This window comes from Xenopus laevis, chromosome 5L (assembly GCF_017654675.1).
Source record: "Xenopus laevis strain J_2021 chromosome 5L, Xenopus_laevis_v10.1, whole genome shotgun sequence".
Taxonomy (NCBI): domain Eukaryota; kingdom Metazoa; phylum Chordata; class Amphibia; order Anura; family Pipidae; genus Xenopus; species Xenopus laevis.
In genome coordinates this window covers 41,384,427-41,403,869 of record NC_054379.1, presented here as the reverse complement: position 1 = coordinate 41,403,869, position 19,443 = coordinate 41,384,427, and the positions used below count along the sequence as shown (strand labels likewise).

The following is a 19,443-nucleotide window of genomic DNA, read 5'->3' as shown; positions in this document are numbered from 1 at the left end:
CTTGTTTTGTGACAAAAAGTCACGCAATTTCCCTTCCCGTCCCTAATTTGCATATGCAAATTAGGATTTGAAAATTCAAATTCATTATTTTGAGTTTATTTTAGTGCAATTCGACTAGGGAATAGCCCAAATTTGATTTGAGTTTCAAAAAAAATTCAACATTTATCATGTAGTGTCCCTTTAAAAATTCAAATTTGACTATTAACCATCTAAAACCTGACGAATTGGTGTTTTAGCATATGGGGGACCTAGTACAATCAATTTGGAGTTTTTTGGTGGACTTTGAAAAAAAAAAAAATTTGTTTTGGTGTGAAAAAACTGGAATCGAATTTAAAATTTGATTTTTTAAAATACATTTCGATTTGTTTTTTCGAATTTATGGGAGTTTTTAGATGGTAAAATAAAAACCTTAAACATTTCTCTAGTATATTCCCCCAAAACTTGCAGCATTTATATTCATGTTACCGGCAGTCCAAGATTCATGCAAGGAGGCTTTTTGCCTAAATTTTTCAGCCAAGTGCTCCACTCTTTCAAGTCTTCTCAGCTCATTAAGCAGCCACTCTTCATATCCCTTTTCTCCCTGCTCCAGCCTTTGCCAGGCATTTGTAATATCCTGCAGAGCAATGGAAATATTTGGATTTTTACATAGCCATCCTATTATCTTACAGGCTTCATGTACAGATTACCTGTTCTAAGTTTATTTAAAACCATGAATTACCCATTCTATTTATATGTTCTTTGCCTATGGTATGTTTTTTTCACTTGCTATCCATTTGCTTTTTAAAATATATGTTTTTCAACTCACATGTTCAGTATAAAAAAAACTGAGAATAGACCTGAACAACATTGGATAAAACAAGATACAATAAACAGTCGTCACTGGAATGAATACACATGTAGGTATATTGGATCTTATCATGTCAATGGAAAAAGATTCAGGGTGATTCGTCGCCAGGCGAAAAATCGCCTCTTCTTCGGGCGACTAATCTCCCCGAACTGCCTTCCTGCCGGCTAGAATCTAAATTACCGGCGGGGTGGCACTCAGATCGCTTCATTTTCCGAAGTTGTCCGAAGTTGCCTCACTAGGAAACTTCGAGTGACTTCGAAAAACAAAGCGATCCGAGTGCCATCCCGCAGGCGATTTAAATTCTAGCCAGCGGGAAGGCAGTTTAGGAAGATTAGTCACCCGAAGAAGAGGTGATTAGTTGGTGGGCGACGAAATCTCCCCGAATCTCCACATGTGTCTCTGCCCTTATAGTTCTACTGCATTATTCATCCAGATGACTAAAAGCTTTAATAGGTTTATCTTACTGTTCATCGTTAACCCTATAGAGTTTCGGTAATAAACTTACTGAAACCATCTTTCCCTCGGATGGCATGAATGCTGGCCTATTGCTTATTCTTAGCTTTGTCTGTAAGGTATTAAAGTTGATCTCCAGCTGACACTTCTCCTGCACCCTCGGTGGTTTGTGCTTGCGCCGATAATCTCTGAAATCCTCCAGTTTCTTCAGCATGGCTTGCATGGTCTTCTCTGGTGTGCGGTTTTCCAGCCAGGGAATCGTCCGACGAATCCATTCTAGTAGCTGTATCAAACAAGTGAAATTGTTGATTTCACAATATGGCTGTCACACAGCTTCACTGGAACAGCAGTTGTTAAGAATATTAAAATATGTAAAATATAAAATATCTGCTTTTATGATAAGTTTTATGAAAACTTATTTCATCAACATGTATATATGTATGTAGAACTTTATTACCGTATTACCTCACTTGTAAGTCTCTCATACTCTTCCATCATTCTTTCATTTTCTTGGTTCACAGCCAGGACTTTACAAATTCGATTAGCTGCTGTTTCTGCCTGTGAAACACATATATATTATTAAACAGTGATGCATCGACTGACAATGCTGCAAAATCACTGCTGCTACTAAAAGTCTGTTATTCCCTCAACAATGACTGTCCCACAATTACAGGTATGGGACCTTTTATCCAGAATGCTCGGGTCCTGAGGTTTTCTGGAGAACAGATCTTTTGTACTCGTCTACTAGAAAATCAGGTAACATTAAGTAAACCCAGCTGCATAGTTGGAATATACATGCATGGAAATAACAGGGGACACTCTAGTGCATATGATAACTAGAAGCCAAATATGTTCTCCTGTACAGGTATGGGACCAGAATGCACAGGGGTTTTCCGGTTAACGGATCTTTCCATAATTTGGATCTTCATACCAATTCTAGTAGAAAATCACGTAAACATAAAATAAACCCAATAGGCTGGTTTTGCTTCTAATACGGATCAATAATATCTTAGTTTGGATCAAGTACAAGGTACTTTTTTATTATTTCAGAGTAAAAGGAAAAAATTGGATTATTTGGAGAAAATGGAGTCTATGGGAGACGGCCTTTCCATAATTTAGAACTTTCTGGATAACTGGTTTCCAGAAACAGTTACAGATCCCATACCCGTACTAGTGATTGCTGAAGAATTAAACTGTGCCTGTTTAAGCTGATGCAGAACATAATGACACATGATATTTACTATTCATAAAGTACAGCGGGTCATTATATAGTATTAGCATTAAATTGTATGGTAAATTTTAGAATAAAATACAAAAGTCCCTTTGCTGCAGCAATTTTGTCACTACAGGTATAGGACCTGTTATCCAGAAAACTGTTATCCAAAAAGTAGGGAAACTCAATTTTAAAGAAATAATTTACATTTTTAAAATGATTTCATTTTCTTTGTAATAATAAAACTATACATTGTATTTGATCCCAACTAAGATATAATTAATCCTTACTGGATGCTAAACATTCCTATTGGCTTTATTTAAAATATGTTTTAGTAGACATAAAGGGGCACATTTACTATGGGTCGAATATCGAGGGTAAATTAACCCTCGATATTCGACTATCGAAGTAAAATCCGTCGACTTCCAATATTGAAGGATTTACCGCATTTCCTTCGATCGAACGATCGAAGGAAAAATCATTCGATCGAACGATTAAATCCTTCGAATTTGTGAAACAGTGTGCATTAGCTCCAACGTCTCTGTTGTTTATCTGCACTGCTACTGATGCACTGCACAGACTTCCTATCAGCTATGTGATAATTGCAATGATAAGTGTGTGAGTTACCTGTTCAGCTCCGGCGAATGCATGGTAAAAGCATGACACATAAGTCATAATAGCTCTTTCATCTGGTTTAGCCGTATTTACAATGTCTAAAAGAAATAAACAAGACAAGTAAGTACAGGGCCGAATTTACTGCTTGTTGCCCCTTCCCCTTCACTCGAGTGCAGGGTCAGACTGGGCCAGCGGGACACCGGGAAAAAACCCGGTGGGCCCAGTCCCTCACCTCTAATGGGGCTCCCCTGCCGAGCCTCATGAAAAAAGTGTGCAGAACAGTATGCACCAGTGTTTGTGCCGGTGTTTGCATGCTTGCGGGGGGCCCTGGAAGTGTAGAACCCGGTGGGCCCCCAGTGCTCCAGTCTGACCTTGCTCATGTGCATGTGCAAATTTCCTTTGCACTGGGGAATGCACATGGGAAATTTAGAAAACAATGAAATCTCCTGTGTATCCCCAGTGTTTTTGAAGCAATGCAGATGCAGCTAGATGACATGTCGCCCCTAAAATCCTGCCACCCTAGGAATCAGTTAAGTGAGACAATGGATACAAACATAAGCATACTAATCACAGGACAATTACATTAACCTTGTTTGTTCGATACATTTATTGCAAACAGAGTTGGCTGGGGTTTTAGTTGTTAGAATAGAAAAAGGAGTTTGCAACAAATCCAATATGTGCATGGGCTCACCGGTCAATGCTGTGTCATTGCATTAATGGGGTTGTTCACCTTTGATTTAACTTTTGGTATGAGCGCTATTCTGATTCAATTTGCAATTGGGTTTTTAAGTTATTTAGCTTTTTATTGAGCAGCTCTCCAGTTTGCAGTTTCAGAAATCTGGTTGCTAGGGTCCAATTTACCCTAGCAACCATGCATTGATTTGAATAACTGGAAAATGAATAGGAGAGGGCCTGAATAGAAAGACGAGTAATAAAAAGTAGTAATAATACATTTGTAGCCTTACAAAGCATTTGTTTTTTAGATGGGGTCAGTGACCCCCATTTGAAAGCTGGAAAGAGGCAGAGGAGGAAAGAAAATAATTAAAAAAAAACTATTTGAAAAGCTGCTTAGAATTGGCCATTCTATAAAAAAAGTAAAACGTTTACTGTAAGGCGAACCCCTCCTTTAATAGTATGTATCAAATCGGCCTTTGCTCCACCTGCATAGAAATAAATGTGGAGAAAACACCACTTGCCTTAGGGCTGGGCAGCCTTGGGTCCACAGACTGCCCAAGAAAAATTCCCTATGACGTCCACCACTGATTACAAGAAAGCAATTAGAAGTACATAAATATGTATTATTATATGCTTTAGCATATCTGACTAATATCTATATTACTGTACATCTAAATGGCATGTCTATGGGATGGGGAGTATCCTGTCCCTCTTTTATTAGATTCATTTTCACTATTATTAGATTAATTGCTTCACTTATCTATCCCTATATGTATATATGCATACATACAAATACATATATTTATATATACATATACAATTTCATTGTGTTGTATGTTTTGAATGTTTTCACGCTGCCTTATGAACAACATGAGCTTCAAGCATCATTGAGCATCTGTCCAAAGCTTGTCTCCCCATATTGCACTGCATTTTATAATAGAAGTTTACCTTCTGCATCCAGCATCTTTGGAATATCCAGGTATTTTTCTGCAACTTCCATAGCTAGGTTAATGTTTCCAACAGCATCATCCTGTTTGGAAAAATAAATTGATACAGACTTGAAAAAGGTGCATGTAGGCATTATACACTGAATATCCACACCCTTCAAAACCATATAATCTTATTTCCAAATATAAACCACTTAAATGTAGTTCCAGTAATTAGAGAGGATGAAATTTAATTGATTTAAGAAATGCAGCAAAAGAACTGGTAAGTTTAGGTGATACAGGTATGGGATCCTTTATCTGGAAACCCATTATCAAGAAAGCTGTCTCCCATAGACTCCATTTTAATCAAAGAATTCAAAGAGGTGGTTTACCTTTAATTAACTTTTAGTATTTTATAGAATGTCTAATTCTAAGAACTTTTCTGTTGGACTTTATTATTTATTTTTTATAGTTTCTTAATTATTTGCTGCCTTCTTTGGACTCTTTCCAGCTTTCAAATGGGGGTCACTAACCCCATCTAAAAACAAATTATCTGTATTGTTATTAATACTTTTTATTGCTCGTCTTTCTATTCAGGCCTCTCCTATTCATATCCCAGTCTCTTATTCAAATCAATGCATGGTTGCTATGGTAACTTGGACCCTAGCAACCAGATTGCTTAAACTGCAAACTGGAGAGCTGCTGAATAAAAAGCTAAATAACTCAAAAACCACAAATAAAAAAAACGAAAGTCAATTGGAAATTGTGTCAGAATATCACTCTCTATATCATACTAAAAGATAACTCAAATGTGAACAACCCCTTTAAGAATGATTTATTTTTCTTTGCTATAATAGCAAAACAGTAATACAATTAGTCCTTATTGGAGGCAAAAAATCCTATTAAGTTTATTTACTCTTTAAGGGGCCGATTCATCAAGAGTCGAATATCGAGGGTTAATTAACCCTCGATATTCGACTAGGAACTAAAATCGTTCGACTTCGAATATCGAAGTCGAACGATTTAGCGCAAATCCTGCGATCGAAGGATTATTCGATCGAACGATTAAATCCTTCAAATCGAACGATTCGAAGGATTTTAATACAACGATCGAAGGAATATCCTTCGATCAAAAAATCTCAGGTAAGCCTATGGGGACCTTCCCCATAGGCTAACATTGACTTCGGTAGCTTTTAGCTGCCGAAGTAGGGGGTCGAAGTTTTTCTTAAAGAGACAGTACTTCGATTATCGAATGGTCGAATAGTCGAACGATTTTTAGTTCGAATCGTTCGAATCGAAGTCGAAGTAGTAGTCGAAGGTCGAAGTAGCCCATTCGATGGTCGAAGAAGCCCAAAAAATACTTCGAAATTCGAAGTTTTTTTAATTCGAATCCCTCACTCGAGCTTTGTAAATGTGCCCCGATATGTTTTTTTTTTAGCAGACGTAAGGTATGGTGATCCAAATTACGGAAAGATCCGTTATCTGGAAAACCCCAGGTCCTGTGCATTCTGGATAACAGGTTCCATACCTGTCTTTGAGATTCAACGGTAAATAGCAGTTTTCATTAATACAATCACTACAGAGATAAAAACACCATAAAATATTCTTCTAAAGCAAGGGTTCTATCAATAGTTTTTATGAATTTGTGCTCTTTCAAATAACTGTCTACTTAAAAATAATTTAAACATTAACTAAGCCCAACAGGATTGTTTTGCCTTCAGCAAGGATGAATTGTATATTAATTGGGATCAAGTACAAGGTATTGTTTTATCATTACAAAGAAAAATTAAATTCTTTTTCAAAATTTGGATTATTTGGATAAATTGGAGTCTATGGAAGATGGCCTTCCCGTAATTTGGAGCTTTCTGGATAACGGGCTTTCAGATAACAGATCCCATACCTGTATAAAAAGAAATGCTTTTATTATAGGTTCACTATGGGGGCCCTAAGCATTGGATGTGAGAGTCCAGTCATAAAAGATTTGGATGAGATTTGAGTTGAATACATATTTGTTTTCTTAGTTCTAGAATCAGTGAGAAGGACAATCAACAGGATATAAAATAGGCATTTAGGTGGTTATTTATCAAAGGCAGAGTTTTACAGTTTTTTAGGCCTCGAATGAACTTGAATGAATTCACAACTCGAATGATTTCTAATTTAAGAAAGAAACTCGTATGGAAAAAACTTGAATCAGCAAGCTTGGAGTTAACCACGAAAACTCGAATTGATCGATTTTTCGAGCGAAACCCTCCGAAAAAAACGTGAACATCATGAAGGCTATTAACATCATCCAATGGTTCAAAGAAGGGGCCTCTGCCATTGACTTCTACATGACCTGGACAGGTTTTAGATGGTGTGTTTTCGAATTCAAGCTATTTCCAGGGTGAGGGTATAATAAATCTAGAAAAAAATGTATTTATTTTTTTTAAAATAAAACCTCGAAAAATAGTATTTTTTTAATCCGAAAATTCGATTTTTGAACCCAAAATAACCTTGAAAACTCGAATTATATAGTTGAACAAAATTAAAAAGTTCCTTGTAGTGTCCTTTCTGTGTTATGGTGCAGAAACACAAAAAGTTTCACCCCCTTGACATCCCACATGGCACAAAGTCCACCCTTCCTAATGTACATTCTTATAAAAAGTATATATTTTATATAAATAAAGGCTTGACATATCTAACAACCAGTGCCGTAACTACCAGAGGTGCAAAGGGTGCGATTGCACCGGGGCCGGCACCCCCTTGGGGCCCGTTGGAGAAGCAATGGCATCTCATCGTGGGCAAATCTCTGGAGAGGTTTGGGTGCCCATGTGTCAAAAGAAGATTGGGAACGCTTCCTGCAACCAGGCCCGACCAATTGTAGTTACGCCACTGGTAACCACTTTACAACTATATTTTATAAATCTAGTATTAATTGATAATTATCAGGAATAAAAAACTGAACCTACAGAAATGGTTGATTCATTATTACTTGCTGGAGAAATACAGCATTGGTCAGACAGATCAGATGGCAGGTTAGTAGGTTTGAATGGAGGAGGAGATAAAAGGCCACTGCACACAGGTTAGCTTGGAAGAATGTTGACCTTATTTAGCTTGGAGTAATCAATGAGGTCAGGACGATGTCTGTGAATGAGGGCACACAGCCCAAGACCATCTTTCCAGCTTCACAACAAACAATGCAAAAACAAAAAAAACAACAGTTAAAGAATAATAAAATTAAACAGTGCAGAAAGTGAATTGAGAAATATTTTCCCCAGGTTGCAAATTTGAATGTATTTTAATTTAAGCCTGTGTATCTTGGATGCATAACATGAAGAGCTTGTCTATCCATACAGAAGTATATGATATGAGGAATATGGCTATATTTGTGCCATGTCACACTAAGGGATGTTTCAGACACTTTAAGACGGACATGTTCCAGTAACATGGTGCTAAAGTGCCTGAAATAGCTGCCCACAGATACTGAGGCTGCCATTACATATGCTCACTGGATCCTTTCAATGTTAATCTGTAGGGCACTGTCCTGGTGATTTAAGGTGGCATTTTTGCAATTTTTTATACTACTCCTAGTCTATGGAATGAATCACCTGTTGCCAAGATATTATTTAAATAAACAGTCAATTCAGCATGTATTTATATTATACACATATTTCCTAGTATAGATAAACGCTTCATAATTAGCCCCACCCTCCTCTAGGTGCCATTTATTGCACAGGGGATTTTGCTACATTCTTCCATATTACCATGTGCCGAAGTGGGAAGAGACCATTTAAAACATAACAATTGTTTAAATCACCATTTGAAGAATATTTTTCAGCATGATCTGGCTATACTGTAAATTATTTTCTTCTAAAAATAGCAGAAAACTGTAGGGACCCATAGGTTTAGTAAGTTCATATGGCTTTAAATCCCTACACTTCCTTATCCCCCTAGTTGCTGGGCAGATGCCCATGTATCTATTTGTTCATTTACATATTTGTGCTGTTGGCCTACAGGCCTTACGATCGCTTCCTGACACACACATAGTGCTTGGTTAGGGGTTCCTTTTTGGCTTCTGGTTGCTGACCCAGCTGGATGAGTTCCAGGGAGCCTGAGTACACCAAAGCCCAGTAAAGCCATTCTGCCTTAGAGGAACCTGTACCTCTAGTGATAAGTCGGGAAGCACTGACCCTGTGAATGCGGCTTAGTCAGACACAGGTTAACCCTTTCCTAGCACTATCTAGGAGAATAAGATAGGTAGTTTAAATAGCATGAGCAGCCTGTAGTAGGGAGTAGCTCTCCCCTAGGCTCTAAGTTTGCCTACAGTGAAGGGGCCGCAGATGGATAGGGTATCAGGCTTTAGATTTATTCTCCCTGATTAATCCACTGTTTGAGATTAGGGTCACTTTTGAGGCATTCCATCCTAGAAGTGTACCTTATTAATTACCATAACTACGTCCACATGGGGCTACATTGTGCTGTCGCCACACTGACTGTCCTGGCCTTCTAATAATTGTCTGCATTTGCCTCTGTGGAAGTGTGAGTATAACCCTGCTGATAAATAAATTGTTCTGTTTGCCGCGAGAACCTCCTGGCGTTCTTTATTTTATTTTTAAGCACAGTAGCCTTCACCCTTCCTTTATTTCTTCTTCTACTTAGCAAAGGCCCTGCCTTAAGTGTTAGAGTTAAATGTAACCCATGGCCTAAAATAGCCCAAAAGAGCGTTATAATACCTTGTGTGGAAATTCTGAATGTTGACATTGCGATATGGAGCAGTCTTTCGCTGGCACCATAACAGCAAACCTTCTTTTGCAGAGGTTTCTAATAAATAAGAAAAATGGCAGATCTATTTTACAAATAATAAAAGGAGACCAAAGGCTTTTTCACTACAACGCCGCTCTCAGGCAGAGCCACATCAGTCTAAACACACTCCCCGACCTGTCATTGTTCATTTTCAATAGGAAAAGCTCGGCCTATGACGTGGGCAATAAAAGATGAAGGTCCGATTGGCAAACACAGATTTTGGTATTTGGTACTGAAAGCAGTAATTGCTAGTTACGAAATAATGATGCAGAAGCCAGTTGTTAAGCAGACCTATGAAGAGGCATCCAAGGTATTGTGGGGATAGAAGACATAGCTAGATTAGAATTGGATTCTGTTACATTTTTTTTAAGAGTCAGAACCAGCAATGCAGAAAGTGAAAAACTAATACTGTTTGCAATAGCAATTACAAATAATTATATAACCAGTGCCACAAAAGAAACTAATTGTAAGCAACTAATTTTACTGTTAGAATTAGTTGCTTAGAGTTAATTTCTTTCATTATGCAAAAAAACAATTCAGGTGGAGAACCCCTTTAAGGATAAACTGGTGAATGTGTCCATGAATGAATGCTTTTTATTGTGCTCTGAAATTTAAAGGAAATGTGAACCCTAAAAAAATTGCTCTGTTCTAAGCACTTTTGCAATGTACATTAATTAGAATTTCAAGAAATTAGTCATTTTTAAATGGCTAATATAATGAATTTGTAATAACAGCATCACTTACTTGTCATTTTCTAATATCATGAAAAAATTAAGAGTTGTTCACCTTAAATTCACTTTTAATATTATGCAGATCATTTGCAATTGGTCTTCAATTTTTATTGGTTGGGATTTTTTAATCATTTAATTTACAGTTCAGCAGCTTGTTGCTAAGATAAAATTTACCCTAGCAACCAGGTTGTGGTTTGAATATGAGTAGATGAGGTCTGAATAGAAAGATGAGTAATAAAAACTAACAATCACAATAAAATTGTAGCCTCACACAGCATTCATTTTTGGCTGCTGGGGTCACTGACTCCCATTTGTAAGATAGAAAGAGGCAGAAAAAGACACAATTTAAAAACTATGGAGAAAATTACTATAATTGAAATGTTGCTAATGGCCCGTTCTCTAACACGGTAAAAGGTAATCTGAAGGCGAACCACCCCTTTAAGTCTGAGAAAATCAACCTGGTGTGATGTTGATCTGATTAAAACTGACCAGAGAAACATCAGATTACTCTTATTTTAGGGCAGAGACACACGCTGCTATTTCGGGAGATTAGTCTCCCAGCGACAAATCACTTCTTCTTCAGGAGCGACTAATCTCCTCGAACTGCCTTCCTGCTGCCAATCTAGCCGGCGGGAAGGCAATTCGGAGAGATTAGTCGTTTGAAGAAGAGATTTGTCGCTAGGCAACATCTCCTGAAATAGCAGCGTGTGTCTCTGCCCTTACTCTTCTAAATTTTTTAAGCACAGCAACATCATAAATGGTTTCTTTTCTCAGACTAAAAATCAGATGACATTATTCTTACATAGGTATTATATTAGCTTCTTAAAAATGGCTAATATCTTGCAAAGGAAAAAAAATTATATAAAAATGACAAAAGTTCTTATTACACTTCATTTAAAACTTCCTGAATCTGCATAAAACCCCCAAAATATATAATTTACAAATGGTGAGATTTGTTTTGCCATTGATTTTCCTTATTTCAATCCCTCCAGCACAGCAGGCTTGTTCCCAGTCTTACCTTCTACAGAGATGTCCTGAATAGCAAAGCGAAGGATTATGGTCCAGATCATACCCAGTGTCATCTTTATATTCCCATCAACAATTTCTTAAAGAGAATAAAGAGAAACATATTTGATTTACCTACACAAGCCATTTCCATCTTGCTTATATTGTATAAAACTCGTAGAGGGATGTACAGTGTGATGCAGCCCTCTACTTTCCACTGACATATGGAGTCAGGGGTGCTGGGAGTTGCAGTGGGTAGCAGGTTGGATAGCTAATCAAATTAGAAACCAGCTTTACTGCATCACCAGGACCATCATGTATAATTCTGGCTGTCCTAACATTATTTATGCAAAGCTTGGAATAAGATTGTCATAGTAAGAATATTTGTAGATCTAAAGGAATCCAGATAAACAGCACATTATGGTATATCATTGATAGGACCTAAGTGTGCTCTATTATCTGGAATATGTTTTTGATTCATTTTAAGCAGATTGTCCTTTAGCTTTTTATCCCCATGAACATATGTACTAAAATGAATGCAATCTGGACATGGTATTGCCTGGCATTTACAGTAGCAGCACTTAGCTGGGCCTCTGAATCAATCATCCAAATACCTTCTGCTCCAATTGATACTAGTTTTACTCCTTTGCTGGCAATGAAGTCCAAAGCTTTGTTGACATTGGCAATTTTATGGAAACGCATCTTTCCTCTGTCAGGTTTTGGCAACCGTTGTCCTAAAGAAAGAAAGTAGCAAAGTGACAGTCAAAGTGCGGTTATAAAGTGGCATGATTTCTCTGATCCTTAACCCTGCTCATCAGTAAGAAGAAACAAACACAGACAGATATGAATGTTGCTCATAGATCCATCTAATTGGATGCGGGTCCTCAACTATGCTGGAAAGAGTTACAATTATCTGGCAGATATATAGTGAATAAAGTACCCCGTATTGTAAAAAAAATGAGGATATTATAATTTACAAAGGAGTTCCATGACCATACATATTTTTATACAGTTCATGGAACTCATGGACTTCTAATATCCTCATATTTTGCAACAGGGGGTACTTTATTTATAATAATACACACGTTTCAGTAAGTCATGTGACAGAAAGGACATCACTAAGCTCTGATTATAACCGATGACATCACTAAGCACAGTTTATAAGGATATAATTTAGCTTTAAGGGGTTGTCCATCTATAAATTAACTTTTAGTATAATATAGCGAGTGATATTCTGAGACAATTTGTAATTGGTATTCATTTTTTATTATTTGTGGTTTTTAAATTATATTTTTTTTTGCAGCAGCAGCTTTCCAGTTTGGAGTTTCAGCAGCTATCTGGTTGCTAAGGTCCAAATAACCCTAGCAACCAGGCATTAATATGAATCTATGAATGAGACACTGGAATATGAATAGGAGAGGGTCTGAATAGAACAGTAAGTAAGAAAAAGTAACAGTAACAGAGCAAAAATGTTTTGGCTGCCAAAGTCATTGACCCCCCATTTGACAGCTGGAAAAGGCCAATGAAGAATGCAAATAATTCAAAAACAATAAAAAGGAAAACATAAAGACCAGTTGAAAAGTTGCCTAGAATTTGCCATTCTAAACATACTAAAAAGACATACATGCTAAGGTGGGTATTTACAAAACCTCAACTTGTTAACTCTAAAAAAAAAAATTAAAAAAAAAGACCAAACTCTCAAACCAAATCACCAACAAAATAATGTGTCAATTCACATTGTGCAACTTTTTTAAATTGACGCTCTGAAAACTCGTTTATTTTTTTGGATTTTCGTACGAAAACCAGCGCACATCACAATGTCAACAAATATCTTAGGGACATCTGCCATTGACTGACTGACACATGTGGCATCTTAAAAGTAGTTGTTGGTATGACCAATACAGCACAGAGTACAATGACCTGTTAAAGCAGTAGTTCACCTTTAATTATGTTATAGAATGGTCAATTCTTAGCAACTTCAATTGTTCTTCAGCTTTTATAGTTTTTGAATTATTTGCATTCTTCTTCTGCCTTTTTCCAGCTTTCAAAGGGGGTCACTGACCCCAGCAGCCATAAAACTATTTTATTGTTACTTTTTATTACTTACCTTAATATTCAGACCTCTCCTATTCATCTTCCAGCCTGTCATTCAAACCACTGCCTGGTTGCTATGGTAATGTGGACTCTAGCTACCAGATATCTGCTGAAATTCCAAACAGTAGAGCTGCTGAACGAAAAAGTCATTCAAAAACCACTAAGAGCAGTTGCCAATATCACTCTCTCTACATCATACTAACAGTTAATTTAAAAGTGAACAACCCCTTTGATATGAAACCTCAGGCATAGATAAGTGAATGAAACATGCTAGTGTTTTTAATTAAAGGATAAAATTAAATGTAATGATTATGGAAATCATAAAATAAAAATCGTAGCCTTTGAGACTTACCTGAAATTACTTCGAGAAGAAGCATCAGCTTGAGGCCATTTCTGAAATCTTCTTCAATGTTCTCAATCATTGTTCCTGCTTTCCTTAAATGTGAATTGCACCAGGCTGTAAATGTCTAAAAAAATAAATATATTTAATGTTAGAATCTTAAAACTAAAAACTTCAAGCTAAGCTGTCACAGAACCTGTTTTTCAGCCTTTTTTTCTAAACATTTTAAATGGTTTTAAATGTATATATTTAATGAAATATATATGTTTCTGGCCGTTAATATGCTATACACTTCTAATTCTTGACTGCTGAAAAAATATAGTGGAAGCCAGTTATTTACAAAACCAGAAGGAAAATGGACTTCTGCTACTTTTCTTTTAAGAGTCAGAACAAGAGAAAAGAGGGGTAAACAAATACGGTTTTAGTTGCAAATATATCTACAAATACAACTTAAACTACAGGTATGGGATCAGTTATCCGGAAACCCATTAAAAATGATTTCCTTTTTCTCTGTAACAATAAAACAGTACCTTGTACTTGATACAAACTAAGATATAATTTATCTTTATTGGAGACAAAACTATCCAATTGGGTTTATTTCATGTTTAAATGCTTTTTTAGTAGACTTAAGGTATGAAGATCCAAATTATAAACCCCTGGAAAACATATATATATATATATATATATATATATATATATATATATATATATAGATATAGATATAGATATACATATATATACACAGTCGTATGAAAAAGTTAATTCTTTGGAGTTTTGTTTATCATTGGCTGAGCTTTTCAAAGTAGCAACTTCCTTATATAATATATATCCTAATATATAACATGCCTAATGTAAATTTCAGCAGTGGCTTAAAGTTTATTGGAATAACAGAAAATATGCAATATGCATCATAACAAAATTAGACAGGTGCATAAATGTGGGCACCCAACAGAGATATTACATCAATAATTAGTTGAGCCTCCTTTTGCAAATGCAACAGCCTCTAGACTCCTTCTATAGACTGATGAGTGTCTGGATTCTGGATGGCGGTATTTTTGACCATTCAACAAAATCTCTCCAGTTCAGTTAAATTTGATGGCTGCTGAGCATGGACAGTCTGCTTCAAATCATCCCATAGATTTTCCATGATATTCAAGTCAGGGGACAATGACAGCCATTCCAGAATATTGTACTTGTCCCTCTGTATAAATGTCTTTGTAGATTTCCAACCCCTGCGTAACTTCAACTTTGTGACTGATGCTTGAACATTATCCTGAAGAATTTGTTGATATTGGGTTGAATTCATCTGACCCTAACAAGGGCCCCAGTCCCTGAACTAGCCCCACATCCCCACAGCATGATGGAACCTCCACCAAATTTGACAGTAGGTAGCAGGTGTTTTTCTTCCGCCACGCAAAGTGCTTTTTGTTATGACCAATAACTAAATTTTTGTCTCATCAGTCCAAAGCACTTTGTTCCAAAATGACTGTGGATTGTCTAAATGAGCGTTTGCATACAACAAGCGACTCTGTTTGTGTCGTGAGTGCAGAAAGGACTTCTTTCTCATCACCCTGCCATACAGATGCTCTTTGTGCAAATTGCACTGAATTGTAGAACGATGTACAGATACACCATCTGCAGCAAGATGTTCTTACAGGTTTTTGGAGGTGATCTTTGGGTTGTCTGTAACCATTCTCACAATCCTCCGCATATGCCACTCCTGTATTTTTCTTGGCCTGCCGGACCTGGGTTTTTACAGCAACTGTGCCTGTGGCCTTCCATTTCCTGATTACATTCCTTACAGTTGAACCTGACAGTTTAAACCTCTGAGATAGCTTTTTTGTAGCCCCTAAACCCTGATACTGAACAATCTTTGCTTTCGGATCTTTTGTTGTTTTAAGGATTCCATGTTGTCTTCAGAGGAGAGACACTCTTCAGAGGAGTAAATTATTATGCAGGCTGACAGGGGTTCCCATACTTTTTACATATAACTCTCTCTCTCTCTCTCTCTCTCTCTCTCTCTCTCTCTCTATATATATATATATATATATATATATATAGGAGGATTGTCGAAAGACCCCAAAGAGGGTCGAAACGTTGGAGACACTGTGAGTTTTGAATAAACCATTTTGACTTTCTTGGAATCTTGGAACACGGAGTGCTGGTCCTTTTTTGCCATTTTTCTATATATATATATATATATATATATATATATATATATATATATATATATATATATATATATATATATATATATATCCCCTGTGGGGCATCGAAACGATGAGTCCAATAAAGACCTGGGGCTTTCCGGATCTTTCTATAATTTGAATCTTCATACCTTAAAGGGGAAGGAAACCTCGTCGGCGCTAACCCCCCTCCCGTGTATTGCCCCCCCTCCCTCCTCCCCCCTGGCCTACCCCTCCCGCTGGGCAAATGCCCCTAACTTGTTACTTACCCTTCTGCGCAGGTCCAGTCCAGGGAGTTCACAGCCGACATCTTCTTCCACGCGATCTTCTTCCTCCTTTAACCGGCGCATGCGCAGTAGGATCATTTCGCCGGTACGATCTACTGCGCATGTGCGTGACTTTTGGCGCATGCGCAGTAGATCCGTACCGGCGAAATGCTCCTACTGCGCTTGCGCCAAAACGCCGGTCAAAGGAGGAAGAAGATCGCGTGGAAGAAGATGTCGGCTGTGAACTCCCTGGACTGGACCTGCGCAGAAGGGTAAGTAACAAGTTAGGGGCATTTGCCCAGCGGGAGGGGTAGGCCAGGGGGGAGGAGGAAGGGGGGGGCAATACACGGGAGGGGGGAGGGGGGTTAGCGCCGACGAGGTTTCCTTCCCCTTTAAGTCTACTAAAAACATGTAAACATTTAATTAACTTAATAGGCTGGCTTTGCTTCCAATAAGGATTAATTATATCTATTTGTATCAAGTACAAGGTACTGTTTTATTATTACAGAGAAAAAGGAAATAATCTTTAAAAATTTGTATTATTTGGATAAAATGGAGTCTATGGGAGACAGCATCCCGTAATTCGGAGCTTTCTGGATAACGGGTTTGGATACTGGATGCCATACCTGTATATATATTTAAATATAGTTTTTATCATCAGGTAATCACAATAGTTTTATGTTATTCATATTCATGGTGTGTTAAGAGGTATGGCCATTGCTATGACCTTTATATTCTGTATATTTAAAAAGGCTTGTTAAAACATATTAATAGATAGGCAAGCCTAACAACAGCATATTAGTCAGATCCCTAGAACTACAAGCCTCCCTAGAGTTCTTCCAAAAGGATTTACTGTACTGTAAACCTAGTTACAAAAATATAGACATCATAGTGTTCAAAAACATCCCTCCTCATTGAAAATGTGTGACCCGAAATAACACATTTAAATACAACTGGCATTATCTGAGCTGGGCTCCAATATTATTCAATCTATTTATATGTATATTATCAGGTATTCATAACATCATTTGAGACAAAATATGCTGAACCATGTTTACATACAGGGGCAAATTGATAACAAAATTCTGAACTTTTTCCCTCATGAGAGGAACCCCATTTTTCCAGATATTTTAAAAACATTTTTTATATTTTTCAGGCATATATTATTATTGCAGGAAATTTACAGTCATGGAAACCTTTGTATAATTTATTGCTGGGTCAACAGCATTTTAGTCTGCTGGACCAGAGGGCAGTACAGGTATGGGACCTGCTATCCAGAATGTTCGAGACCTGGGGTTTTCAGATAATGGATCTTTCCGTAATTTGGATCTTCATACCTTAAGTCTACTAGAAAATTATGTAAACATTAAATAAACCCAATAGGATGGGGTTGCTTCTAATAAGGATGATCTTTATCTTAGTTTGGATCAAGTACAAGCTACTGTTCTATTCTTACAGAGGAAAAGGAAATCATTTTTAAAAATTTGGATTATTTACATAAAATAGAGTCTGTGGGAGACGGCTTTTACCATAATTTGCATCTTTCTGGATAATGGGTTTCTGGATAACAGATCCCATACCTGTAACTGCTTCTTGGCCATAATGCTGTAAGGGTAATGGCAGAAATCCTTTTCCTGCTAGGGGTAACTGCTAGCTACACTTTTAATTCATAGGGATTATAGCCTTTATACATCACTAAATTTGACAAAAAATTGACAAATGATTGACAAAACTAGAACACAATTTTGCCTAAAAGAAAACATTCTTGATATACATTTATTACAGTGGTTTAGGGGTCCTACACACAGGAGTTTCTTCCTGCATTCCCCTGTGTGGATTATTCATGTGTTCTAGAAGTGACAATGTCACCCACACCCAACCCTTCTCTATCCACACCTGACCCGACCCGCGGGTGTGACTCTACTTATATAACCGAGCCGGCCCACTATCAACTCTGATATCACGGAAGGGGCGGGCCAGGGTTAGCTGCGGAATGCAGAATTGGGGCAGAGATATGATGTGAGCAGGAAGAGAGGCAAGGTTGGCAGGAAGAGCTTGGCCTGAACCCGCCTGCGGCCTGAACATTTTGTGCGAGTGTTGGACTGAGCCTGCCTGAATCTGTGGGTAAACCTATAGGTCCCGCAGACTTCAGGCCAGCCCACACATCACTAATGTGTTCTAACAGAGGGGTAAGCAGGAAGAAATGCAGTCCATTCTTTCCTGTCACTCTGTACTCAATGAAACACAGGTGAAATGCATCTAGTGTTTTGAATATAACATGTAACGTTCTTCAAAACTAAAAATAGTCTTATGTAAGGGGATGCAATGGTCTGCCTCTTCTTCAACATTGTTTACAGGAACGTAAGACTATCTTACTGTAAAGTCTGGGAACAAACATTGCAGTAAAAATAAGTAAAAGTCTCCCAATTACCATATAACCCTCACTGGCACCTGAAAGCACTTACACCTGTCCTCCCCTGATGGTGGCTCTGCCTATATTCACCCCAGGGTGCTTAACCAGCTTGGCGCTGAGTTTGACATACCACTTTACTTGATTTTCCATGTTTCTTTAACTAATGGTGTGGTAACACATTTCATGTAATATATATTTAATTTATATAGAGCTACTTGTATATGAAGAACTGATAAAATTGAAAATACTTTAATAATGAAAGCAGAATAGGCCAAATGGTTAGAAGCAGGAGAGGCTACTGACACCAGGGCCCACCAGGAGTTTTCTAGGGTTCCCGGGGGGCCAGTGTGATACTGAGCAGATGCAAAAGAGAGTGAATGCAGACACAGGCCCTGTATTTACTATCTGCCCTTTTACAGGTGGATTTTTATCCAGTGCAGAGTGCAGCCAGACTCTGGGCAGAAGTGCTCTCTGCAGGGGCACATGCTCTTCTAACCAGGATTTTAATAAAGTAAGTATAGGCCAGCATAGTTTTATGCCAAATATATCCTACCAGACAAGTCTAATTGCCTTCTATGAGGGTATGAGCAGAAACCTAGATGTTGGGGATACAGTGGTATAACTATACATAAAGTTTGTGTGATCAGCTGGAATAAAATACTCTCCCCCACATACGATTTGTTAGAAAATGCACCTATATTATTTCTGCCACTGGCATCGGATGTCTGTGCATGACTCCTTGGGTCCAAATATACTGCACCTATTGATGGAAGCCTCTCCGGGAGCCCTGGATATACTATTACCTTAGAGCTGTCAGTAGCTACAGAATTCCCCTGGTGGCCCTAGGCCGGGACCACTCACCACTCATCAGTGCCCCCTTCACCTCCTCCCTTCATA

General features: G+C 37.7%; 1 protein-coding gene across 2 annotated transcripts in view; it reads right to left on the bottom strand.

The window, feature by feature from the left end:
- actn2.L (actinin alpha 2 L homeolog) overlaps positions 1-19,443 on the bottom strand; it is a 46,041-nt gene that overhangs the window by 19,891 nt on the left and 6,707 nt on the right. For both annotated transcript variants that reach the window (XR_005961219.1, XM_018261958.2), the window contains exons 2-11: positions 13,694-13,808; positions 11,862-11,981; positions 11,261-11,347; positions 9,442-9,529; positions 7,813-7,891; positions 4,752-4,833; positions 3,141-3,226; positions 1,766-1,858; positions 1,353-1,583; positions 466-613 (exon numbers count right to left, since the gene is read on the bottom strand). Coding sequence is in view for 1 of the 2 variants with exons in the window: in XM_018261958.2 (XP_018117447.1) it covers positions 466-613; positions 1,353-1,583; positions 1,766-1,858; positions 3,141-3,226; positions 4,752-4,833; positions 7,813-7,891; positions 9,442-9,529; positions 11,261-11,347; positions 11,862-11,981; positions 13,694-13,808 (1,129 nt within the window). In the remaining variant the exon portion in view is untranslated. The remainder of the gene's footprint in view (positions 1-465; positions 614-1,352; positions 1,584-1,765; positions 1,859-3,140; positions 3,227-4,751; positions 4,834-7,812; positions 7,892-9,441; positions 9,530-11,260; positions 11,348-11,861; positions 11,982-13,693; positions 13,809-19,443) is intronic.